The sequence below is a fragment of the Spea bombifrons genome, chromosome 10, assembly GCF_027358695.1.
Source record: "Spea bombifrons isolate aSpeBom1 chromosome 10, aSpeBom1.2.pri, whole genome shotgun sequence".
NCBI lineage: Eukaryota > Metazoa > Chordata > Amphibia > Anura > Pelobatidae > Spea > Spea bombifrons.
Window position 1 is genome coordinate 39567455 of NC_071096.1, and position 25561 is coordinate 39593015.

The following is a 25561-nucleotide window of genomic DNA, read 5'->3' on the forward strand; positions in this document are numbered from 1 at the left end:
TCTCTCGGGGACAGAGTATGGGGAGTTAGCAGGAGAGCTGTTCCTGTTACAGCGGGGTTTATACAGCCCCCCGATTAATCTATAGCTAAATCAATGACTTAAATCTTCCCACAAAACCGGAACGCAAAGCGGACATGGAAATGTTTAACAAATGTCTAGTATGAGGAGGATTTCCTAAACTAGGAGCACTGATGATAGTAAGACGTCTGCACCACGGGCCATCGTTTCAGTGAGTTTTATTAGAAAGGTTAGGGGATAAACTTACAGACAACATTAGACATACTTCCTGCCGGCTAGAGTCCGTACGGTCATAGAGCGGCACGGAATGGACCTGCCAGTCTGTTAGCTTTGCTGCAAGTTGCATCAGTTGCGACAGTTTGGTCTATTGTGTGGATTTTTGGCTTTAGCTGCATAACCCCTCACTGTCCTTCACACCGCTCAGACCTTCTCCGCCAGCGTCTGTCTTATTTTAGAGGAATACAGAAGACTTTGTTCCCAGCTTTGCATCGAATCTCTTCAGCGTAGAAGCGTGTCAGTCTCTCAGCGTCTTCGTGAGCGTCCAGCGCTTTCTGCGGTTATCAGAAGAACGTTGTAAATAAAGCAGGCATTTCCCTGGGTTGATAGATTAATCTGAATGACAGGGGGACCCCAGCAGGCTTCATTCCAGAGACGTTTAAGACTGGAGGGCTAGTGTAAGAATCCTACCTGCAGCTCCTCCAGGCAGGGTCCTTCTATCTTCCCGGCAGCATCTCCCACACACCAGGCCAGACTCACATGGAAGGAAGGGTCCTACAGACACAGCCCCGGAACATGTTAAAGCAACGTCTGAACGGCATGGTGAATTATAACTGCAACGGTGGTAGCCACAGGGATTAAAACAACAGAGCGCGGACTCTGCATTTCATAAACCTAGTACTGAAAACGAAGGAACGGTCATGTTACATGATGCGAGAAACAATCACCTGGTAGAAAGTCTCCAGATTAAACTCCTTCAAGGACTGGTCCACCTCCGACACAACCTCCAGCAGATGGTCACTTCCCACGGAGACTTCTAAGCCCACAAACGTTCTAGGCAGAGAGATGAAAGAGGTCACGCACACGGCTGCCGCCTGAATGAGCGAAACCACGGATAACATGGCTCAGTTCAGTGTTTAGGCTCTGCCTAGAATACAGGCGGCTGCTAGAGAGATAACCACGTGGTAGATACGCCAGCTCTGTATAGTCCAATCAGGCAGCCGGCCCTGTATAATGTACAGTTGAGATACGAACTCCTGCTTTAGGAAAGCAACTCACATGGGGAGCGATAATTCCCACACATTATCCCAAATCTGTCTCATACGCACTGCACAGCGATGACCCAGAGCCGGCAATTAACAGAATATACAGCTAAATTCCTTGACAGTGTGGCCCTAAAGCAGCCCCCTTGGACACAACACACAGGAATGTGATAGCTTCTCACCACTCACCGGGTTCTTTCCTTGTTGGTATAAACCTGTATCCTGTCAGCGATGCAGAGAAACCTTTAGGCCGCCAAAAAAACAATGAATTAATGAACAGCAGCCATGAAATCTTACGGTCAATAATCCCCAGCATCCTGCAGAGTATCGCACCCACCCACAAATTCACTGAATACTGCCCCCCCCACACGCCAAGCCCTGGCATCATCAGCCCATCCCCGCATAACACTGCACCCATCTGACCCCCCCCACACTCACTGAATACTGTGCCCCCAACTAATCCCCCGCCAAGCCCTGGCATCACCAACCCATCCCCGCATAACACTGCACCCATCTGACCCCCCCCCACACTCACTGAATACTGTGCCCCCAACTAATCCCCCGCCAAGCCCTGGCATCATCAACCCATCCCCGCATAACACTGCACCCATCTGACCCCCCCCACTCACTGAGTACTGTGCCCCCAACTAATCCCCCGCCAAGCCCTGGCATCACCAACCCATCCCCGCATAACACTGCACCCATCTGACCCCCCCCCACACTCACTGAATACTGTGCCCCCAACTAATCCCCCGCCAAGCCCTGGCATCACCAACCCATCCCCGCATAACACTGCACCCATCTGACCCCCACACTCACTGAATACTGTGCCCCCAACTAATCCCCCGCCAAGCCCTGGCATCACCAACCCATCCCCGCATAACACTGCACCCATCTGACCCCCACACTCACTGAATACTGTGCCCCCAACTAATCCCCCGCCAAGCCCTGGCATCACCAACCCATCCCCGCATAACACTGCACCCATCTGACCCCCCCCACTCACTGAGTACTGTGCCCCCAACTAATCCCCCGCCAAGCCCTGGCATCACCAACCCATCCCCGCATAACACTGCACCCATCTGACCCCCCCCACTCACTGAGTACTGTGCCCCCAACTAATCCCCCGCCAAGCCCTGGCATCATCAACCCATCCCCGCATAACACTGCACCCATCTGACCGCCCCCACTCACTGAGTACTGTGCCCCCAACTAATCCCCCGCCAAGCCCTGGCATCATCAACCCATCCCTGCATAACACTGCACCCATCTGACCGCCCCCCCCACTCACTGAATACTGTGCACCCAACTAATCCCCCGCCAAGCCCTGGCATCATCAACCCATCCCCGCATAACACTGCACCCATCTGACCGCCCCCCCACTCACTGAATACTGTGCACCCAACTAATCCCCCGCCAAGCCCTGGCATCACCAACCCATCCCCGCATAACACTGCACCCATCTGACCCCCCCCCACTCACTGAGTACTTTGCCCCATAACACCCCCACCAAATTATATGCATCATCTGACCCCCTCTCCACTAAGTACTGCACACACCCTGGTCCACCCTTACACACTATCCAAGTACCGTACCCCACCACTATGGACCCTTCGACAGACCCTACCACACGAGCATCGGGCCCTCCCCAAGTACCAGCAGAGCATTCCCCATCACCACAAGAATGCTACTGCGTGTGATGGGAGTGTTTCCCTCGGGGGAACTGGAAATAGATGGCTGCTCCTCTCATGAATCGACCATCTCCATAGAGAAGTATGGAGAGAGCAATGGAACAATTCAGCGTTCCACCCTTTGCCAAGGCGCCAGCATAATATCGCACCCTATCATCTGCCCCAACACAGTACATAAACTGGCGCCATCTCCCCCTTGTCGAGGTGCTCATCGAATCTCAGACAATAAGAAAGAAATGCCATGCGGGACAGGCACCGAGCACTGCATACAGTCCAGCACCGGCCCAACACACCATATAGAAAAGGTACTCACCGGTGCATGGAGCCCAGGCGGACCCTGAGCGATTGCACAAATGGATTGATCCAGTGATGTCGTAATACAACGGTCTGTGATTGGCTGATGTGAAACTCTTTCATCGTAGTCAATGCAACTCCGTGTTTTACCAACAGTGAGCCCATTTTTTCAAGCAGGTCTTGAAATTCCTCATGTGGCTGACCTGAAAGAAGAACGCGGGTAACTGGCCTGGAACCCCAACCTGCTGCCATACGTGGCGCTTAGCTGAGACCACGCGGCAGCAGTTTCTCACACGCTCCATAAGCACGCTGGATAATCAGACATCACGGGAATCCGTAACGTGCATCTGATACTTACACGGAACATACACATGTGTGGCCCAATTGCCCCGTTCATGTTTAAAACTGCGGATTCGGCCGCCATGTTGAGTGACATCATCGGATTTCCTTACATCGTCTGGGTCTTGAAACATGCATAATACGCTTTCTGGTACTTGGAGAAGAGGGGCCACTCTAGGGGGACAGAGACACGTTACACACGTGATGTCACATACCCATCTCCATGATCACTTCTATCCCAACACGCTCTCCAGACTGGCCCTCCCAACAGAGAAACTCAAACAGCATGACACCCAGACAGCCTCTCCTACGCGGCCGGCCCTGAACAATGTATACTTAACGTGAGTTACACATTACAGGTGACATGTATGCTGGGGCAGGTGGCACTGTACGCCTATGAAGGAGCGGCTGATAATGTACACTGGGGCAGGTGGCACTGCACACCTATGAAGGAGCGGCTGATAATGTACACTGGGGCAGGTGGCACTGCACACCTATGAAGGAGCGGCTGATAATGTACACTGGGGCAGATGGCACTGCACACCTATGAAGGAGCGGCTGATAATGTACACTGGGGCAGGTGGCACTGTACGCCTATGAAGGAGCGGCTGATAATGTACAATGGGGCAGATGGCACTGCACACCTATGAAGGAGCGGGTGATAATGTACACTGGGGCAGGTGGCACTGCACACCTATGAAGGAGCGGCTGATAATGTACACTGGGGCAGATGGCACTGCACGCCTATGAAGGAGCGGCTGATAATGTACACTGGGGCAGGTGGCACTGTACGCCTATGAAGGAGCGGCTGATAATGTACAATGGGGCAGATGGCACTGCACACCTATGAAGGAGCGGCTGATAATGTACACTGGGGCAGGTGGCACTGCACACCTATGAAGGAGCGGCTGATAATGTACACTGGGGCAGGTGGCACTGCACACCTATGAAGGAGCGGCTGATAATGTACACTGGGGCAGGTGGCACTGTACGCCTATGAAGGAGCGGCTGATAATGTACAATGGAGCAGATGGCACTGCACACCTATGAAGGAGCGGGTGATAATGTACACTGGGGCAGGTGGCACTGCACACCTATGAAGGAGCGGCTGATAATGTACACTGGGGCAGATGGCACTGCACGCCTATGAAGGAGCGGCTGATAATGTACACTGGGGCAGGTGGCACTGTACGCCTATGAAGGAGCGGCTGATAATGTACAATGGGGCAGATGGCACTGCACACCTATGAAGGAGCGGCTGATAATGTACACTGGGGCAGGTGGCACTGCACACCTATGAAGGAGCGGCTGATAATGTACACTGGGGCAGGTGGCACTGCACACCTATGAAGGAGCGGCTGATAATGTACACTGGGGCAGGTGGCACTGCACACCTATGAAGGAGCGGGTGATAATGTACACTGGGGCAGGCGGCACTGCACACCTATGAAGGAGCGGCTGATAATGTACGCTGGGGCAGGCGGCACTGCACACCTATGAAGGAGCGGCTGATAATGTACACTGGGGCAGGCGGCACTGCACACCTATGAAGGAGCGGCTGATAATGTACACTGGGGCAGGCGGCACTGCACACCTATGAAGGAGCGGCTGATAATGTACACTGGGGCAGGTGGCACTGCACACCTATGAAGGAGCGGCTGATAATGTACACTGGGGCAGGTGGCACTGCACACCTATGAAGGAGCGGCTGATAATGTACACTGGGGCAGGTGGCACTGCACACCTATGAAGGAGCGGCTGATAATGTACACTGGGGCAGGTGGCACTGCACACCTATGAAGGAGCGGCTGATAATGTACACTGGGGCAGGTGGCACTGCACACCTATGAAGGAGCGGCTGATAATGTACACTGGGGCAGGTGGCACTGCACACCTATGAAGGAGCGGCTGATAATGTACACTGGGGCAGGTGGCACTGCACACCTATGAAGGAGCGGGTGATAATGTACGCTGGGGCAGGTGGCACTGCACACCTATGAAGGAGCGGGTGATAATGTACACTGGGGCAGGTGGCACTGCACACCTATGAAGGAGCGGCTGATAATGTACACTGGGGCAGGTGGCACTGCACACCTATGAAGGAGCGGGTGATAATGTACACTGGGGCAGGTGGCACTGCACACCTATGAAGGAGCGGCTGATAATGTACACTGGGGCAGGTGGCACTGCACGCCTATGAAGGAGCGGCTGATAATGTACACTGGGGCAGGTGGCACTGCACGCCTATGAAGGAGCGGCTGATAATGTACACTGGGGCAGGTGGCACTGCACACCTATGAAGGAGCGGCTGATAATGTACACTGGGGCAGGTGGCACTGCACACCTATGAAGGAGCGGCTGATAATGTACACTGGGGCAGGTGGCACTGCACACCTATGAAGGAGCGGCTGATAATGTACACTGGGGCAGGTGGCACTGCACACCTATGAAGGAGCGGCTGATAATGTACACTGGGGCAGGTGGCACTGCACACCTATGAAGGAGCGGCTGATAATGTACACTGGGGCAGGTGGCACTGCACACCTATGAAGGAGCGGCTGATAATGTACACTGGGGCAGGTGGCACTGCACACCTATGAAGGAGCGGCTGATAATGTACGCTGGGGCAGGTGGCACTGCACACCTATGAAGGAGCGGCTGATAATGTACACTGGGCCAGGTGGCACTGCACACCTATGAAGGAGCGGCTGATAATGTACGCTGGGGCAGGTGGCACTGCACACCTATGAAGGAGCGGCTGATAATGTACACTGGGGCAGGTGGCACTGCACACCTATGAAGGAGCGGCTGATAATGTACACTGGGGCAGGTGGCACTGCACACCTATGAAGGAGCGGCTGATAATGTACACTGGGGCAGGTGGCACTGCACACCTATGAAGGAGCGGGTGATAATGTACACTGGGGCAGGTGGCACTGCACACCTATGAAGGAGCGGGTGATAATGTACGCTGGGGCAGGTGGCACTGCACACCTATGAAGGAGCGGGTGATAATGTACACTGGGGCAGGTGGCACTGCACACCTATGAAGGAGCGGCTGATAATGTACACTGGGGCAGGTGGCACTGCACACCTATGAAGGAGCGGCTGATAATGTACGCTGGGGCAGGTGGCACCGCACACCTATGAAGGAGCGGGTGATAATGTACGCTGGGGCAGGTGGCACTGCACACCTATGAAGGAGCGGCTGATAATGTACAATGGGGCAGGTGGCACTGCACACCTATGAAGGAGCGGCTGATAATGTACACTGGGGCAGGTGGCAGTGTATACTGGAACCGTTGATAATGTTACTGCGTAGAAATATGCCCCAATGTCAGCCCGGTGCTCACCTGCAAGCAGATCCGGCCACTTCCTCCTCATCGTCAGAGCTGCTGTAACTTACTAAAGCCACTGTTCACGCGGAGAGAGCGGAGTCCGCACAATCTCTTCCTCCTGGAAACCAAGCAGCTCGAAGAGTTCCGCCCCCCTTACCCGAACATCCTGCATGGACCGTACGTAAAAGACACAGTCCCGTCAACCACACTCAGGGACGGTAGCCCACAGACACAGTCCCGTCAATCACACTCAGGGACGGTAGCCCACGGACACAGTCCCGTCAACCACACTCAGTGGCCGTAGCCCACAGACACAGTCCCGTCAACTACACTCAGTGGCCGTACCCCAATACCCCAGTGGTTTTACCTCTATCACCCCGTGGACGCTTGTTACTATGGGGGGAACGTACGTTACATGCGAGTGATTGTCACTTCCATGTGCCCGGTCGCGGTGCTGTCGTTCCTCCCACTGGTGGCCGATAGGGGGCAGTTGTCTATGGTTCTCGCCCCGCCTCTTGTCGCCCGTCCGGATGTGCCCATTTCAACTCTGCAGGCCCCACCGGTCCAGCTCCCAGACAGGTAACGGGTAGTGGCGCGGGAACTCGCGTGTGGTAGGCGGCTGGAGGGAGCAGGAAAGTCCATTGCTTCGAGTATGGCCTACATGGTTCGGCTCGAATATCTCTGGGAATCCAGCCGTCCGTGCAGCGCATCCTTTCAGCGTGTGGCTCGGGGTACTGTGCACGTACCCCACGGGGCCCCCAACACCTAAACGGCACTGATCATCCGGCACACGGCCCCCCAACACCTAAACGGCACTGATCATCCGGCACACGGCCCCCCAACACCTAAACGGCACTGATAATCCGGCACACGGCCCCCCAACACCTAAACGGCGCTGATAATCCGGCACACGGCCCCCCAACACCTAAACGGCACTGATAATCCGGCACTCGGCCCCCCAACACCTAAACGGCACTGATAATCCGGCACACGGCCCCCCAACACCTAAACGGCACTGATAATCCGGCACACGGCCCCCCAACACCTAAACGGCACTGATAATCCGACACACGGCCCCCCAACACCTAAACGGCGCTGATAATCCGGCACACGGCCCCCAACACCTAAACGGCACTGATAATCCGGCACACGGGCCCCCAACACCTAAACGGCACTGATAATCCGGCACACGGCCCCCCAACACCTAAACGGCACTGATAATCCGGCACACGGCCCCCCAACACCTAAACGGCACTGATAATCCGACACACGGCCCCCCAACACCTAAACGGCACTGATAATCCGACACACGGCCCCCCAACACCTAAACGGCACTGATAATCCGGCACACGGCCCCCCAACACCTAAACGGCACTGATAATCCGGCACACGGCCCCCCAACACCTAAACGGCACTGATAATCCGGCACTCGGCCCCCCAACACCTAAACGGCACTGATAATCCGGCACTCGGCCCCCCAACACCTAAACGGCACTGATAATCCGGCACACGTCCCCCCAACACCTAAACGGCACTGATAACCCGACACACGGCCCCCCAACACCTAAACGGCATTGATAAAACGGCACTCGGCCCCCCAACACCTAAATGGCGCTGATAATCCGGCACACGGTCCCCCAACACCTAAACGGCTCTGATAATCCGGCACACGGTCCCCCAACACCTAAACGGCGCTGATAATCCGGCACTCGGCCCCCCAACACCTAAACGGCACTGATAATCCGGCACATGGCCCCCCAACACCTAAACGGCTCTGATAATCCGGCACACGGCCCCCCAACACCTAAACGGCACTGATAATCCGGCACACGGCCCCCCAACACCTAAACGGCGCTGATAGTCCGGCACACGGCCCCCAACACCTAAACGGCACTGATAATCCGGCACATGGCCCCCCAACACCTAAACAGCGTTGATAATCCGGCTCACGGCCCCCCAACACATAAACGGCACTGATAATCCGGCACACGGCCCCCCAACACTTAAACGGCGCTGATAATCCGGCACAAGGGCCCCCCAACACCCAAACGGTGCTGATAATCCTGCACACGGGCCCCCAACACCTAAATGTCACTGATAATCCAGCACACGGGCCCCCAACACCTAAACGGCGCTGATAATCCGACACACGGGCCCCCCAACACCTAAACAGCTCTGATAATCCGGCACACGGCCCCCCAACACCTAAACAGCTCTGATAATCCGGCACACGGGCCCCCAACACCTAAATGGCACTAATAATCCGGCACACGGGCCCCCCAACACCTAAACGGCACTGATAATCCGGCACACGGCCCCCCAACACCTAAACGGTGTTTATAATCCAGCATACGGGCCCCCAACACCTAAACGGCACTGATAATCCGACACACTGGCCTCTAACTAGGACCCCTAAACAGCAAAATAATTTAGCACTGATGTCCAATAGAAAACCTTCCAACTACCCCCCTCTTTTTCTGTGGTCCCTAAAATAACACCCCTCAATTGCTATGGGCTCTCAGAATGACTGCCCCCAAATTGCACAGAGGTCTCCAAACTAGGACTGTTTTCCTCTCCAAAAAATAAAACTGCACCTAAACGCACACATAACTAGCACTAGGCTCCCCAATAAGAAGTAGCAGAGATCCCACACAAATAATGGGGGTGTACCTCCTCACCCAGCACCTACTGATGCCACTACACCCAACTACCCCTGCACCAGATGCCTTCACACTGAGCTGCTTCATTTCCAAATAGAGCAGCGCTCTCCAGCTCCTACGCAGGGGTCCCTCACACTTAGCACTCGGGTATGTAGGTATCTTTCTATCCACTATGCATGGTGTCTGTGGGTAAAGACTGGAGGGTGGCAGGTGCAGAGCCATATGACATGTGGAGGGACTCGAACCCGTGGCTGCTGGTGGGTCCGAGGGAATGTTGGCTCCTGATGTGGGCTGCGGGGGCCACAGTGCAGTGGATTTGTAAACAAATGGTCTGTGCTTCTCGTATGGATTACCTGCTGTGTTTTGTGCTGGTAATACGGTGCATGCGGCTGGGAGGTTTCGGGTCCCGTTGTTTAGTATTTTGTGGTGTCCGTGTGATAGAGCTCTGGTGACAGACAGGCAGTCGGGGACACCGTAGGGTTCATAGATGCTGTCTCGCTGCAGCACACGCTGCGTGTTCACACTGTGTGTTCTTTTACAGGGTTCTCTGCGCTCCATCCATGCCGAGCGGCTCGTAGCTGTATAGGATGGTTCTGCTGTCTTGACTCTTTCCTTAAGTCCCATTTTCTGTGTTGCCTCTGACACCCTGAGACCCCCTGTGTTCTCAGTATGTCGGAGGGCTGGCCCCAAGCCCAGGCCCCCTCTGCCTCGCTCCAGCCCAACCAGCAACAACCAGCACAGCATCCTGGGGCCATCACACTTGGCGAGCACCCCGTCACCACTACAGGCTCTACTGAGAACACATTAGGTTGTGCTGTCTATGGCATCCTGCTTCAAGCAGACCTTGGGGTTCCGCACCCTCCAATACCATCCAGTGAGCCTATACACAAGTGCGGGCTGTGCGGACATGACCTATCCCATCTGGCAAATCCACAGGACCATCAGTGTGTGGCCCCGGCGAGCCAGGACCGCTCGTTTCAGTGCACGCAGTGTCTGAAGATCTTTCATCAAGCCACCGATCTCCTTGAGCACCAATGCACACAGGTTGAGCAAAAGCCATTTGTGTGCGGTGTCTGTAAAATGGGCTTCTCGCTACTTACCTCGCTTGCCCAGCACCACAATGTCCATAACGGCAGCTCCCTCAAATGCTCCATCTGTGAGAAAACATACAAGGCTTCTGAGGCAGAGCGGCCTCCAGTCCCCAGCGTTTCCGTACTTAGCCAGGACTCCCACGACAAACCGTTCAGCTGCACCCTCTGCCAGAAGCCATTCAAGCACCTCTCCGAGCTGTCTCGGCACGAGCGCGTCCACACAGGAGAGAAGCCCTATAGATGCACCCTTTGCGACAAAAGCTTCAGCCAGTCTTCGCACCTCGTGCACCATAAGCGCACTCACAGCTCAGAGCGGCCCTACAAGTGCACTGTTTGCGAGAAGAGCTTTAAGCACCGCTCGCACTTGCTGCGCCATATGTATGCCCACGCCGGCGAGCAGCTGTTCCAGTGCCAGACCTGTCTGCTGCGTTTCAAGGAGTCGGCACAGCTCATGCAGCACCCCTGTACTCCTGCTGGAGAGAGACCCTTCCAGTGCAGCGCCTGCCAGAAAACCTTTCGCCGGCCGTCAGACCTGAGGCAGCACGAGCGCACCCACAGCGAAGAGCGGCCTTTCCACTGTGACCTGTGTCAAATGAGCTTCAAGCAGCAATACGCGCTTATGAGGCACCGACGCACGCACAAAGCAGACGATCCAGCCAAATGTACCGTGTGCGAGAAAGGTCTGGGCCAGCCGACGCAGCTCCTCTTCCACCAGCACGGGGCCGAGAGCATCTTCAAATGCAACGCTTGCCAGCGCGGCTTCAGCCAGTCGCAGGAGCTTCTGCGGCACAAGTGTGGGCAGAGCAGCTCAGAGCGGCCTTTCCAGTGCGGGGTTTGTCACAAGGCTTATAAGCGGTCCTCAGCCCTGCAGAAGCACCAGGCGTCCCACTGCACGGAGAAACCTCTGCGATGCACTGCATGCGAGCACCGCTTTTTCTCTTCCTCAGAGTTTGTACAGCACCGCTGCGATCCAGCCAGGGAGAAACCGCTCAAGTGTTCAGACTGTGAAAAACGCTTCAAATACGCCTCGGACATGCAAAGGCACCGGCGGGTACACACGGGCGAAAAGCCCTATAAGTGCCCATCGTGTGACAAAAGCTTCAAACAGCGAGAGCATCTAAACAAACACCAAAGTGTTCACAACCGGGAGCAGCAGTACAAGTGCTTGTGGTGCGGCGAGCGGTTCCACGAGCTGGGCCTGCTGCAGGAACACAGCGCTCAGCACACTGCCGACGGAGGCTACCAGGTGGCCTCCTGTCTGTCCTAACAGACCGTTACCGTCAAAGGGACCAACCCTCTACACCCTGTCCTGTTTAATGCTAAATGCACCTTGTCGGCACATGACATGTACAAACACCCTGCACTGTTACCCCATGTCTGCCTGTCCTTGTGTTTATCGCTTTAAAGGGTTTTTTTTTTAAATAAAAAAGAAAACAGTTTTTAACAGCCGCCATTTACTGAGTGCCAAATAAGTGAGAGAGGTTTAAGATACCGCACACGTTAACCTGCAAAAGAGACGGCTTCAGGGGCTGTCTGTAGATTTCTTTTTGTCCTTTGAGACATACGTATCCAGCGTGTGTCCATAAGTCTGATCTTCACAAGATGTATTTATGAATGAGCAGAAAACAAATGGGGAGGGCTGAAGCTTGGCGGGGGGGGGGGGGTGTTGGGTAAAGCCAAGTGACCCCATCGGCCCCCCTTGGTAACTGACATATGCATTGGCACATATTTACACACACACACACACACACACACACACACACACACACACTTTCTCTGCCCCACATTTAGTGTTTTAGGCTATGTCTGTATGAACACAGAGACAAACCCCTGCCCCACTCTGTGTTTTAGGCTATCTCTGTGTGAACACAGAAACAAACCCCTGTGTTTTAGGCTATGTCTTTATGAGTACAGACAAACACCTACTGCCCGACTCTGGAGAAGAAGGATCCCCTTGGCAGTCTGTATGAGGAGAGGAAGGGGCCCCTGGGTTATATGTGTGAAGAGAAAAGGGCAGCCGGGGGTATCTACGTGAGGAGAGGAAGGGGCAGCCGGGGGTATCTATGTGAGGAGAGAAAGGGGCACCCGGGGATATCTGTGTCTCAGGAGAGGAAGGGGCAGCCGGGGGTATCTATGTGAGGAGAGGAAGGGGCAGACGGGGGTATCTATGTGAGGAGAGGAAGGAGCAGCCGGGGGTATCTATGTGAGGAGAGGAAGGGGCACCCGGGGTATCTGTGTGTCAGGAGAGGAAGGGGCAGCCGGGGGTATCTATGTGAGGAGAGGAAGGGGCAGACGGGGGTATCTATGTGAGGAGAGGAAGGGGCAGCCGGGGGTATCTATGTGAGGATAGGAAGGGACACCCGGGGGTATATGTGTGTCAGGAGAGGAAGGTGCACTCGGGGGTCTTTGTGTGATGAGAGGAAGGGGCACCCGGGGGTCTTTGTGCGAGGAGAGGAAGGGGCACCCGGGATATCTGTGTGCGGAGAGGAAGGGGCCCCTGGGTTATATGTGTGGAAAGGAAGGGACACCCGGAGGGTATCTGTGTGAGGAGAGGTAGGGGCACCCGGGGGTATCTGTGTGAGGAGAGGAAGGGGCCCCTGGGTTATATGTGTGGAGAGGAAGGGACACCCGGAGGGTATCTGTGTGAGGAGAGGAAGGGGCACCCGGGGTATCTGTGTGCGGAGAGGAAGGGGCACCCGGGGGTATCGGGGTATGTGTGTGCGGAGACGAAGGCCCCCCTTGGTCATTCACGTACATGTGAAGTGTGAGGTGGAATACTATTATATATATATATATACGGTATATATTATGTATAGAAAATCGTTACTATACACGTACCGCTCCGCACTGCTGTGAGTGCGTTGCGTTACGGTCGGAGGTTAGGCGTGTTCTCACATGCCGCACTGCGGACGCAGCTTGGCCATTGGAGAGCATAGTGTGCGCGTGCATGTGACGCCCGGCTGCAGGACAATCTGAGGTAATATGTTTTCCCGCCAGAACGTCCGGCCCCGGAGGAACCACCACGGGGGACGGAGCGGGGTCTTGGAAGGTACCTGCGAGGGCTGGAGGGCACTAGAGAGCTCTGGGTAGGTACCCGAGGCCACAGGCGACCCCATTTTCTTGGTGATAGTTGGCTGGGGCATTACCTGAGAGGGCCCATGGGGAGGAGGACTGAGGAGTCACCGTTGAAAGAGAAGCGTATCTGTGTGAGGAGAGGAAGGGGCACCCGGGGAGAGTCACCCTGAGAGCAGCTATGCCCATTTACGTTGTGGCAAGTTGCAGTAAGGACCCTCACCCAGTTCCTGGCATTGCCCGGTCACATTTTCTCTCAAGGTATAACAATAGCGATAACATTAATAATAATTACTAATAAAGGAAACAAATGTGCCTTATATACAGGGCTCCATGCACCCTAATACAAACTAATTACAATAATTATTATTATTATTACTGAAATAAATTAGCCTGATATAGAATGTTCTGTGCAACCTAATACAGACATTATTATTATTATTATTATTATTATTATTATTGAAACAAGTGAGCCTGATATAGAATGTTCTGTGCAACCTAATACAGACATTATTATTATTATTATTATTATTATTGAAACAAGTGAGCCTGATATAGAATGTTCTGTGCAACCTAATACAGACATTATTATTATTATTATTATTATTATTATTATTATTGAAACAAGTGAGCCTGATATAGAATGTTCTGTGCAACCTAATACAGACATTATTATTATTATTATTATTATTATTATTATTGAAACAAGTGAGCCTGATATAGAACGTTCGGTGTGCAACCTAATACAGACATTATTATTATTATTATTATTATTGAAACAAATGACCCTGATATAGAACGTTCTGTGCAACCTAATACAGACATTATTATTATTATTATTATTATTATTGAAACAAATGACCCTGATATAGAATGTTCTGTGCAACCTAATACAGACATTATTATTATTATTATTATTATTGAAACAAATGACCCTGATATAGAATGTTCTGTGCAACCTAATACAGGCATTATTATTATTATTATTATTATTGAAACAAATGACCCTGATATAGAACGTTCGGTGTGCAACCTAATACAGACATTATTATTATTATTATTATTATTATTGAAACAAGTGAGCCTGATATAGAACGTTCGGTGTGCAACCTAATTCAGACATTATTATTATTATTATTATTATTGAAACAAATGACCCTGATATAGAACGTTCGGTGTGCAACCTAATACAGACATTATTATTATTATTATTATTATTATTGAAACAAGTGAGCCTGATATAGAACGTTCGGTGTGCAACCTAATTCAGACATTATTATTATTATTATTATTATTATTGAAACAAGTGAGCCTGATATAGAATGTTCTGTGCAACCTAATTCAGACATTATTATTATTATTATTATTATTGAAACAAATGACCCTGATATAGAACGTTCGGTGTGCAACCTAATACAGACATTATTATTATTATTATTATTATTATTATTGAAACAAGTGAGCCTGATATAGAACGTTCGGTGTGCAACCTAATACAGACATTATTATTATTATTATTATTATTATTATTATTATTATTATTATTGAAACAAGTGAGCCTGATATAGAATGTTCTGTGCAACCTAATACAGACATTATTATTATTATTATTATTATTGAAACAAGTGAGCCTGATATAGAATGTTCTGTGCAACCTAATACAGGCATTATTATTATTATTATTATTATTGAAACAAATGACCCTGATATAGAATGTTCTGTGCAACCTAATACAGACATTATTATTATTATTATTATTATTATTGAAACAAATGACCCTGATATAGAACGTTCGGTGTGCAACCTAATTCAGACATTATTATTATTATTATTATTATTATTATTATTATTATAATTATTATTATTGAAACAAGTGAGCCTGATATAGAACGTTCGGTGTGCAACCTAATTCAGACATTTCTCTGATTTTGTTATGTTGAATACACCCAACCAAAGTGTTTTACATCTATGAAGTCCATGTCAGTCTATACACCGGTATAACGTTGGTATAACGTTGGCCTCCTCTTACTGACACAGGCCGGGCTCTCTTCCATAGAGGCGGCAGATAATATTTTTCTCTAATTGTGCCATGTTTGAAGAGTGGTCCTATGCAATGGAATTGTCCATTGAGAAGCCATCCATTCCATGTGTTGCCATGGTAATAAGACCACTTTTTCAAACTCGGAAATGTTTTGTTGTCCATCAGTAACCAGTTTTAGACCAGTTGTTGTCTGCTTTGGTGAAGCTGGTCCATTCTTTCTCAGGTATACCTGTGAATAGCGGCCCCACCATGCCCCTTGGCTGTGTGACGTGCCTTGCCATGTCTGTAACCTCCTGAGATGGGTAGGTTACCGTATTGTGTGTGTGTGCGAGATGGTTGTGTTTAGGTTGGAAAGAAGGTGATATTCCAGAGCTCGTGTGATGTGTGGCGTTGCTGATCTATCCAGGATGTACAAATAAATACTTTGTGAGGCTCAGGCAGCGTTCAATGGGCTTAGGACGATTAGGGTTTACTAATCACCCGAGGGATGCATATCGCAAACCGACACAAAGTCGTAAGCTTTTTTTTTTTTTAGCATATGTTGAAGGAAAGAACGATGGTGTAACCGCAGCCTGTTCTGCCAGCCTCTCAGCTCTGGTATATGGCGTGCTCGTTCTTAAGTGTTCATCACTCAGCTTATGCCCTGTACTGACCATTCCCATTCTGTGGAGAATGGGTAGTAATGGGTGCTATAATGCTTGCGTCATCCAGCCAACTTGTGGGCCATGTGAACCGAGCGAGCCCTGGTCCTTGTCTGAGTGATGGCCACGCCAGATTAAATGCCCTCCTGAGTTAATAAGCCTTCACAATTGGGTAAGAGAAGTTCTGCTATATGCATATTGCGTGCATCGATGGGTTGCCGGTTAGGATGTTGTCTCGTTGACGGGGATCCTGCGTCAGTCTTGCTTACCTCTTGCTCTCCTTGTGTCTGTCTGGACAGTGTGTCGCTGGCATTTTTGGAGACTGTTACTCCCAGGCAGTGAGCTGCGAGGGACACATTATTATTATTTATTGTTTTTATATAGCGCCATCAAATTCCGTAGCGCTGTACAATGGGTGGACAGGACATAACAAGTAGTGTGTAACATAACAAATTGACTTACAGAGACAACAGGTGAGGAAGGCCCTGCTCAAACGAGCTTCCAATGCTTGAGAACGGCCGTAGCCGCTGTGGGCACGTAACCGCGTGCAGTGACCTGTGTTACAGAAGCAGAATGAAACGCGTCGGAATACCTTTAAGAATTACAAAGTCATATGTTTTTGCACTGCTTAACGCACTAGAGGTTTACTGTTTCCCGGATGGTAAGTGTTTACAAAAAAGTTTGTATTTTATCCGAAACAAAATGCACGAGAGCTTTCCTTTTTACTCCCTTTGTGAAGCCCATCCAGGCTGCGTTAATAATTGTTTGCATTAATAGGAAAATACAAGATATAATTTACCCATAAAACTTGTTTTCTTTCTGCCTATTTTCTCAGGGCTTATTATTATGAAGCGGAAGTCACTTTGGGAAGGTATGACAGAATTTGCACCTCTCTTAGGGTGAAAGTCATGCAGATGTGAATCACGCTGATGTCTGTCGGTCCAGGGGGAGTTTGTAGCAAACCTTTCCCCTCCTTGGGGAAAGAACTGACCCAGGGGAGCTTTTCCTGCAGGGTGGGCTGTGTTTTCCCTGTATAATGTATAGATAAGACATTGAGCCGGCCCTGTGTAATGTATAGTGCAATCAGTGAGGCGTGTTTTACCAATGCATTATGCAGGGCCAGGCATACAGGAATTAGCCCTTGATGATGCACATATGATATGATAGAGTGGAAGTGTTTAACTCTCCATTGCATCATAGTAACACATATCCAGCTCCTGCATAGTGCTGTCCAGCGTGGGTTTATGAACGGCTGTAAGCATGAAATCCAGTTAACTCGTGTGTCACTTAACGAGATCAGGCTATAATCGGCTGACTCTGCACAAGGGAGATTAAGTCCAAGGACGCATGTCCTCCTGCTTGCCTCGCCTGGGTGCCTGAGTGACTCCTGCATCCGTGGAGAAGATACTCACCTAAAACGCGTGGCAGGTAAAGACAATGTATATGCCGTAACATGATGAAGAGATGTCAGCAGTAAAAAGAGGAGTTTCCTGGGTCTGCTCTAGGACATTTCACATACATCTGGTCACTCAGTGTAAGCGGCAGGCTCAGGAGTCCCCATGTGCTGTAAATGGTTGGCAGTGTTCCCTGTAGAGGTGTATGTTACATTGGTGATAGGTGCCTCTGTATGGTGGTTCTTTATCCTTTCAGCACCGAGGCACAGACCTTAGCTTACGCCTTGATTCTCGGTAGGAGCCTGGGCAACATCCCAAGGAGAAGACAAGGAGTCATAGTGCTACAGGTTCCATTTATATGTTCTGTAAATGTAAAAAGTATGTGAGGAAGCACCCATTCTCTGTCGTTGCCCTTTTTAAGCACTCGTGGCTTCTCTGACTTCAGGACATGATTTGCTTTTCCTGCAGGACTTGCAATGTTTGGTTGGATTGAAAAAGTCATCCCGCATCCCCCAGAAACACCGACGAGAACTGCTGCAGACCCTCAGGAGGGGGGCAGTGAACCAGCAAAATGCGTCCAGGTGAGAGGACTTCCTGGGGCAGGGGTGCAACGTACGTGTGCGCATGAAGCCCTACGGCTCATTTTTGTTTTCTCCATTTGCTTTTTGTTTTATTCTCCAAAATGTAAGGCACATGGTGACTGTCTTATCTATGTGCGAATAATTCTGCTTCTATTTCAGAATGTGGAGGCTATGGTGAAAGAAACCAGCAACCCCCCAGGTAAGTAAATGGCACTTTTATGCCTTTTTGGTTAGTGCCTGATGGTTAGTGCTTTACACGGGATATTGGTTAGTGCCTGATGGTTAGTGCTTTACACGGGATATTGGTTAGTGCTTTACACGGGATATTGGTTAGTGCCTGATGGTTAGTGCTTTACACGGGATATTGGTTAGTGCCTGATGGTTAGTGCTTTACACGGGATATTGGTTAGTGCCTGATGGTTAGTGCTTTACACGGGATATTGGTTAGTGTCTGATGGTTAGTGCTTTACACGGGATATTGGTTAGTGCCTGATGGTTAGTGCTTTACACGGGATATTGGTTAGTGCTTTACACGGGATATTGGTTAGTGCCTGATGGTTAGTGCTTTACACGGGATATTGGTTAGTGCCTGATGGTTAGTGCTTTACACGGGATATTGGTTAGTGCCTGATGGTTAGTGCTTTACACGGGATATTGGTTAGTGCTTTACACGGGATATTGGTTAGTGTCTGATGGTTAGTGCTTTACACGGGATATTGGTTAGTGCCTGATGGTTAGTGCTTTACACGGGATATTGGTTAGTGCTTTACACGGGATATTGGTTAGTGCTTTACACGGGATATTGGTTAGTGCCTGATGGTTAGTGCTTTACACGGGATATTGGTTAGTGCCTGATGGTTAGTGCTTTACACGGGATATTGGTTAGTGCTTTACACGGGATATTGGTTAGTGCCTGATGGTTAGTGCTTTACACGGGATATTGGTTAGTGCTTTACACGGGATATTGGTTAGTGCCTGATGGTTAGTGCCTTACACGGGATATTGGTTAGTGCCTGATGGTTAGTGCTTTACACGGGATATTGGTTAGTGCTTTATACGGGATATTGGTTAGTGCTTTACACGGGATATTGGTTAGTGCCTGATGGTTAGTGCTTTACACGGGATATTGGTTAGTGCTTTACACGGGATATTGGTTAGTGTCTGATGGTTAGTGCTTTATACGGGATATTGGTTAGTGCTTTACACGGGATATTGGTTAGTGCCTGATGGTTAGTGCTTTACACGGGATATTGGTTAGTGCTTTACACGGGATATTGGTTAGTGCTTTACACGGGATATTGGTTAGTGTCTGATGGTTAGTGCTTTACACGGGATATTGGTTAGTGCCTGATGGTTAGTGCCTTACACGGGATATTGGTTAGTGCCTGATGGTTAGTGCTTTACACGGGATATTGGTTAGTGCCTGATGGTTAGTGCTTTACACGGGATATTGGTTAGTGCCTGATGGTTAGTGCTTTACACGGGATATTGGTTAGTGCTTTACACGGGATATTGGTTAGTGCCTGATGGTTAGTGCCTTACACGGGATATTGGTTAGTGCCTGATGGTTAGTGCTTTACACGGGATATTGGTTAGTGCCTGATGGTTAGTGCTTTACACGGGATATTGGTTAGTGCCTGATGGTTAGTGCTTTACACGGGATATTGGTTAGTGCTTTACACGGGATATTGGTTAGTGCCTGATGGTTAGTGCCTTACACGGGATATTGGTTAGTGCCTGATGGTTAGTGCTTTACACGGGATATTGGTTAGTGCTTTACACGGGATATTGGTTAGTGCCTGATGGTTAGTGCTTTACACGGGATATTGGTTAGTGCCTGATGGTTAGTGCTTTACACGGGATATTGGTTAGTGCTTTACACGGGATATTGGTTAGTGTCTGATGGTTAGTGCTTTACACGGGATATTGGTTAGTGCTTTATACGGGATATTGGTTAGTGCCTGATGGTTAGTGCTTTACACGGGATATTGGTTAGTGCTTTACACGGGATATTGGTTAGTGCCTGATGGTTAGTGCTTTACACGGGATATTGGTTAGTGCCTGATGGTTAGTGCTTTACACGGGATATTGGTTAGTGCTTTACACGGGATATTGGTTAGTGCTTTACACGGGATATTGGTTAGTGCCTGATGGTTAGTGCTTTACACGGGATATTGGTTAGTGCTTTACACGGGATATTGGTTAGTGCCTGATGGTTAGTGCTTTACACGGGATATTGGTTAGTGCTTTACACGGGATATTGGTTAGTGCCTGATGGTTAGTGCCTTACACGGGATATTGGTTAGTGCCTGATGGTTAGTGCTTTACACGGGATATTGGTTAGTGCCTGTTGGTTAGTGCTTTACACGGGATATTGGTTAGTGCCTGATGGTTAGTGCTTTACACGGGATATTGGTTAGTGCCTGATGGTTAGTGCTTTACACGGGATATTGGTTAGTGCCTGATGGTTAGTGCTTTACACGGGATATTGGTTAGTGCCTGATGGTTAGTGCTTTACACGGGATATTGGTTAGTGCCTGATGGTTAGTGCTTTACACGGGATATTGGTTAGTGCCTGATGGTTAGTGCTTTACACGGGATATTGGTTAGTGCTTTACACGGGATATTGGTTAGTGTCTGATGGTTAGTGCTTTACACGGGATATTGGTTAGTGCTTTATACGGGATATTGGTTAGTGCTTTACACGGGATATTGGTTAGTGCTTTACACGGGATATTGGTTAGTGCTTTACACGGGATATTGGTTAGTGCTTTACACGGGATATTGGTTAGTGCCTGATGGTTAGTGCTTTACACGGGATATTGGTTAGTGCTTTACACGGGATATTGGTTAGTGTCTGATGGTTAGTGCTTTACACGGGATATTGGTTAGTGCCTGATGGTTAGTGCTTTACACGGGATATTGGTTAGTGCCTGATGGTTAGTGCTTTACACGGGATATTGGTTAGTGCTTTACACGGGATATTGGTTAGTGTCTGATGGTTAGTGCTTTACACGGGATATTGGTTAGTGCTTTACACGGGATATTGGTTAGTGCTTTACACGGGATATTGGTTAGTGCCTGATGGTTAGTGCTTTACACGGGATATTGGTTAGTGCTTTACACGGGATATTGGTTAGTGTCTGATGGTTAGTGCTTTACACGGGATATTGGTTAGTGCCTGATGGTTAGTGCTTTACACGGGATATTGGTTAGTGCCTGATGGTTAGTGCTTTACACGGGATATTGGTTAGTGCTTTACACGGGATATTGGTTAGTGCTTTACACGGGATATTGGTTAGTGCCTGATGGTTAGTGCTTTACACGGGATATTGGTTAGTGCCTGATGGTTAGTGCTTTACACGGGATATTGGTTAGTGCCTGATGGTTAGTGCTTTACACGGGATATTGGTTAGTGCTTTACACGGGATATTGGTTAGTGCCTGATGGTTAGTGCTTTACACGGGATATTGGTTAGTGCCTGATGGTTAGTGCTTTACACGGGATATTGGTTAGTGCCTGATGGTTAGTGCTTTACACGGGATATTGGTTAGTGCCTGATGGTTAGTGCTTTACACGGGATATTGGTTAGTGCCTGATGGTTAGTGCTTTACACGGGATATTGGTTAGTGCTTTACACGGGATATTGGTTAGTGCCTGATGGTTAGTGCTTTACACGGGATATTGGTTAGTGCCTGATGGTTAGTGCTTTACACGGGATATTGGTTAGTGCTTTACACGGGATATTGGTTAGTGCCTGATGGTTAGTGCTTTACACGGGATATTGGTTAGTGCCTGATGGTTAGTGCTTTACACGGGATATTGGTTAGTGCCTGATGGTTAGTGCTTTACACGGGATATTGGTTAGTGCCTGATGGTTAGTGCTTTACACGGGATATTGGTTAGTGCTTTACACGGGATATTGGTTAGTGTCTGATGGTTAGTGCTTTACACGGGATATTGGTTAGTGCCTGATGGTTAGTGCTTTACACGGGATATTGGTTAGTGCTTTACACGGGATATTGGTTAGTGCCTGATGGTTAGTGCTTTACACGGGATATTGGTTAGTGCCTGATGGTTAGTGCTTTACACGGGATATTGGTTAGTGCTTTACACGGGATATTGGTTAGTGCCTGATGGTTAGTGCTTTACACGGGATATTGGTTAGTGCCTGATGGTTAGTGCTTTACACGGGATATTGGTTAGTGCCTGATGGTTAGTGCTTTACACGGGATATTGGTTAGTGCTTTACACGGGATATTGGTTAGTGCCTGATGGTTAGTGCTTTACACGGGATATTGGTTAGTGCCTGATGGTTAGTGCTTTACACGGGATATTGGTTAGTGCCTGATGGTTAGTGCTTTACACGGGATATTGGTTAGTGCCTGATGGTTAGTGCTTTACACGGGATATTGGTTAGTGCTTTACACGGGATATTGGTTAGTGCCTGATGGTTAGTGCTTTACACGGGATATTGGTTAGTGCCTGATGGTTAGTGCTTTACACGGGATATTGGTTAGTGCTTTACACGGGATATTGGTTAGTGCCTGATGGTTAGTGCTTTACACGGGATATTGGTTAGTGCCTGATGGTTAGTGCTTTACACGGGATATTGGTTAGTGCCTGATGGTTAGTGCTTTACACGGGATATTGGTTAGTGCCTGATGGTTAGTGCTTTACACGGGATATTGGTTAGTGCTTTACACGGGATATTGGTTAGTGTCTGATGGTTAGTGCTTTACACGGGATATTGGTTAGTGCCTGATGGTTAGTGCTTTACACGGGATATTGGTTAGTGCTTTACACGGGATATTGGTTAGTGCCTGATGGTTAGTGCTTTACACGGGATATTGGTTAGTGCCTGATGGTTAGTGCTTTACACGGGATATTGGTTAGTGCTTTACACGGGATATTGGTTAGTGCCTGATGGTTAGTGCTTTACACGGGATATTGGTTAGTGCCTGATGGTTAGTGCTTTACACGGGATATTGGTTAGTGCCTGATGGTTAGTGCTTTACACGGGATATTGGTTAGTGCTTTACACGGGATATTGGTTAGTGCCTGATGGTTAGTGCTTTACACGGGATATTGGTTAGTGCCTGATGGTTAGTGCTTTACACGGGATATTGGTTAGTGCCTGATGGTTAGTGCTTTACACGGGATATTGGTTAGTGCCTGATGGTTAGTGCTTTACACGGGATATTGGTTAGTGCTTTACACGGGATATTGGTTAGTGCCTGATGGTTAGTGCTTTACACGGGATATTGGTTAGTGCCTGATGGTTAGTGCTTTACACGGGATATTGGTTAGTGCTTTACACGGGATATTGGTTAGTGCCTGATGGTTAGTGCTTTACACGGGATATTGGTTAGTGCTTTATAACGGGATACTGTTGACATGCTGAATAATGTATTAATACAAGGATTCTGTAACAAAAAAACCCAAAAAAAACTAAGCAGAATCTGGCTTCCTCTTTCTTTACAGTTGAATTAAAACAACAGGAGCCCCCGCTGGAGGCCGAGAAAAGGTATATAGTAGCTTTCATAATTTTTATGGCACGGAGTGGTCACATTTATGGACGGCAATGTAAAATGGCAGTAATGTTTAGCAGCTGGGCTACCTCTGCCAGGCCATAATCTAGTTGTATCCCATTTAAACCTTGCTGTTTTCTTGGGGGTTTCTAAACCTAGAATTGGTTCACTCACAAGATGCTCATGTTCAGGTATGTAGGTTAGTCCATAGTCAGCCCCCATGGCAGCTCCTCTAATACGTTAATAGAAATGAAACGGCCATGACTTTAAATGTTATCTTTATTGTGTAGATGGACATTATGATGGCTGTGGTGTCATCTAGTCCCTTTACCTCATAACCCAAACCTTCCGCACTTTGGGAGCAGAGGAGGGAGAGAATCTGCAGAGTTGTTTTTCCGATAGTTCCTTAAAGCCATAATCTCATGTTGTCCTTTGGTATTTTGTAGCCGATCCGGCATAAATGTTGTCTGAAGATACATGCCAAGAACAAACATTTTCTAGATATGTGTTCCAGACACGGTTTAGGCTAAAGTTTATCAGAGGCTGTTGGGTCTTCCTGTGCGGACAAAGTCTACATTTATTATTTCTCTCTTTGTCTATGGATTTGTTTTTGAATGCAGTCCTGGAGGAGTACTCGGCTGGCTGGCTCAGGGTTTGGGTAGAGTTGTCCCTCAGCCTGTGGAGAGCCCCACACTGACCCGTGCAAGCAAAGAGAGCACCGAAGCAGTGGAACAACAGGTACTTAGACTCTGCTTCTCCTTGGAGGGGTGTCATCCCTGTTCTGTGAGGCTGGTGCAAGACTGGTGAGAGCTGGCATTAAGAGCCGTATGCCTCCTGCCATTCACTGGCATTATTGGCTGTTTATGTCTAATGGGTGTGTGTTTTTATCTTCCAGAAGCAAACGGCAGGCAATGAGACAGGTAAGGATGCGGTTTCTTCTTAGAAGTGGTAGCTACCCTTCTCATGTCACATGTATGTATATATATATATATATGTGTGTGTATATATATATATGTGTGTGTGTATATATATCTATGTGTGTGTGTGTGTGTAATTTGTGTTTTCTATTTTATTTGTGTGAGGTCATATAAATGCATTGGTTTCGAGTCAGTATGAAGAGTAAGGACTGTGTATGATGGCTATAGCTGTACAGTAGATTTTGTGCCAATAGCTGTTCCCCCAGTCTTTGTCTGACATGATAATTCTGTATATCACTGTGTATTTATTTTTTAGTGGAAAAAAGAACCGAGAATGGACCTACAGAGCAGACTGAAGTGTAAGTTCACCTCATTTACATGTGCACCTGCAGAAAGGAAGGAATCATTTGTGTACAGTCCTATGTAACTTTCATTTTCTTAGTCTTTGTAGGGATATTACATTGTTTCTAAAGGGTGTCTGGACATGTATCAGTGACACAATGCGATGGAGTGTTTTCACGATATCTCTTTCCCATGTGACAGCTCTTCAGTAGGAGTCCTTTCCTGGCTGTCCCAAGGCTTGGAGAAGGTGGTTCCTCAGCCAGCTTTGATCCATAGGACGAGTGTCAGTGGGGGGTCTGGGGCTAGTTCAGTGAGTGTTGAGCAGGTGAGTGATTAGACAGAATGGTAAAAC

The 25561-nt window shown here is 49.0% G+C and overlaps 3 protein-coding genes across 3 annotated transcripts in view; 2 read left to right on the forward strand and 1 right to left on the reverse strand.

The window, feature by feature from the left end:
• Positions 1-219: 219 nt before the first annotated feature.
• Positions 220-3906, reverse strand: USB1 (U6 snRNA biogenesis phosphodiesterase 1). Its single transcript, XM_053448453.1, has 6 exons — positions 3621-3906; positions 3282-3465; positions 1467-1520; positions 963-1068; positions 706-789; positions 220-569 (listed from the first exon to the last, which is right to left on the reverse strand). The coding sequence occupies exons 1-6, from the start codon at positions 3733-3735 to the stop codon at positions 465-467; spliced, it is 648 nt and encodes a 215-aa protein (XP_053304428.1). The 5' UTR covers positions 3736-3906; the 3' UTR covers positions 220-464.
• A 6028-nt stretch (positions 3907-9934) lies between these two features.
• Positions 9935-12136, forward strand: ZNF319 (zinc finger protein 319). The gene has a single exon (XM_053448434.1). It carries the CDS (start codon positions 10269-10271, stop codon positions 11955-11957), a length of 1689 nt encoding a protein of 562 aa, XP_053304409.1. The 5' UTR covers positions 9935-10268; the 3' UTR covers positions 11958-12136.
• Positions 12137-17685: 5549 nt separating this feature from the next.
• Positions 17686-25561, forward strand: part of CNGB1 (cyclic nucleotide gated channel subunit beta 1) — a 34075-nt gene continuing 26199 nt past the window's right edge. Inside the window, exons 1-8 of the mRNA XM_053449823.1 lie at positions 17686-17872; positions 18307-18419; positions 18579-18618; positions 23904-23946; positions 24571-24688; positions 24846-24870; positions 25184-25226; positions 25411-25534. Of these exons, the coding sequence (XP_053305798.1) occupies positions 18315-18419; positions 18579-18618; positions 23904-23946; positions 24571-24688; positions 24846-24870; positions 25184-25226; positions 25411-25534 (498 nt within the window). The 5' untranslated portion in view covers positions 17686-17872; positions 18307-18314. The remainder of the gene's footprint in view (positions 17873-18306; positions 18420-18578; positions 18619-23903; positions 23947-24570; positions 24689-24845; positions 24871-25183; positions 25227-25410; positions 25535-25561) is intronic.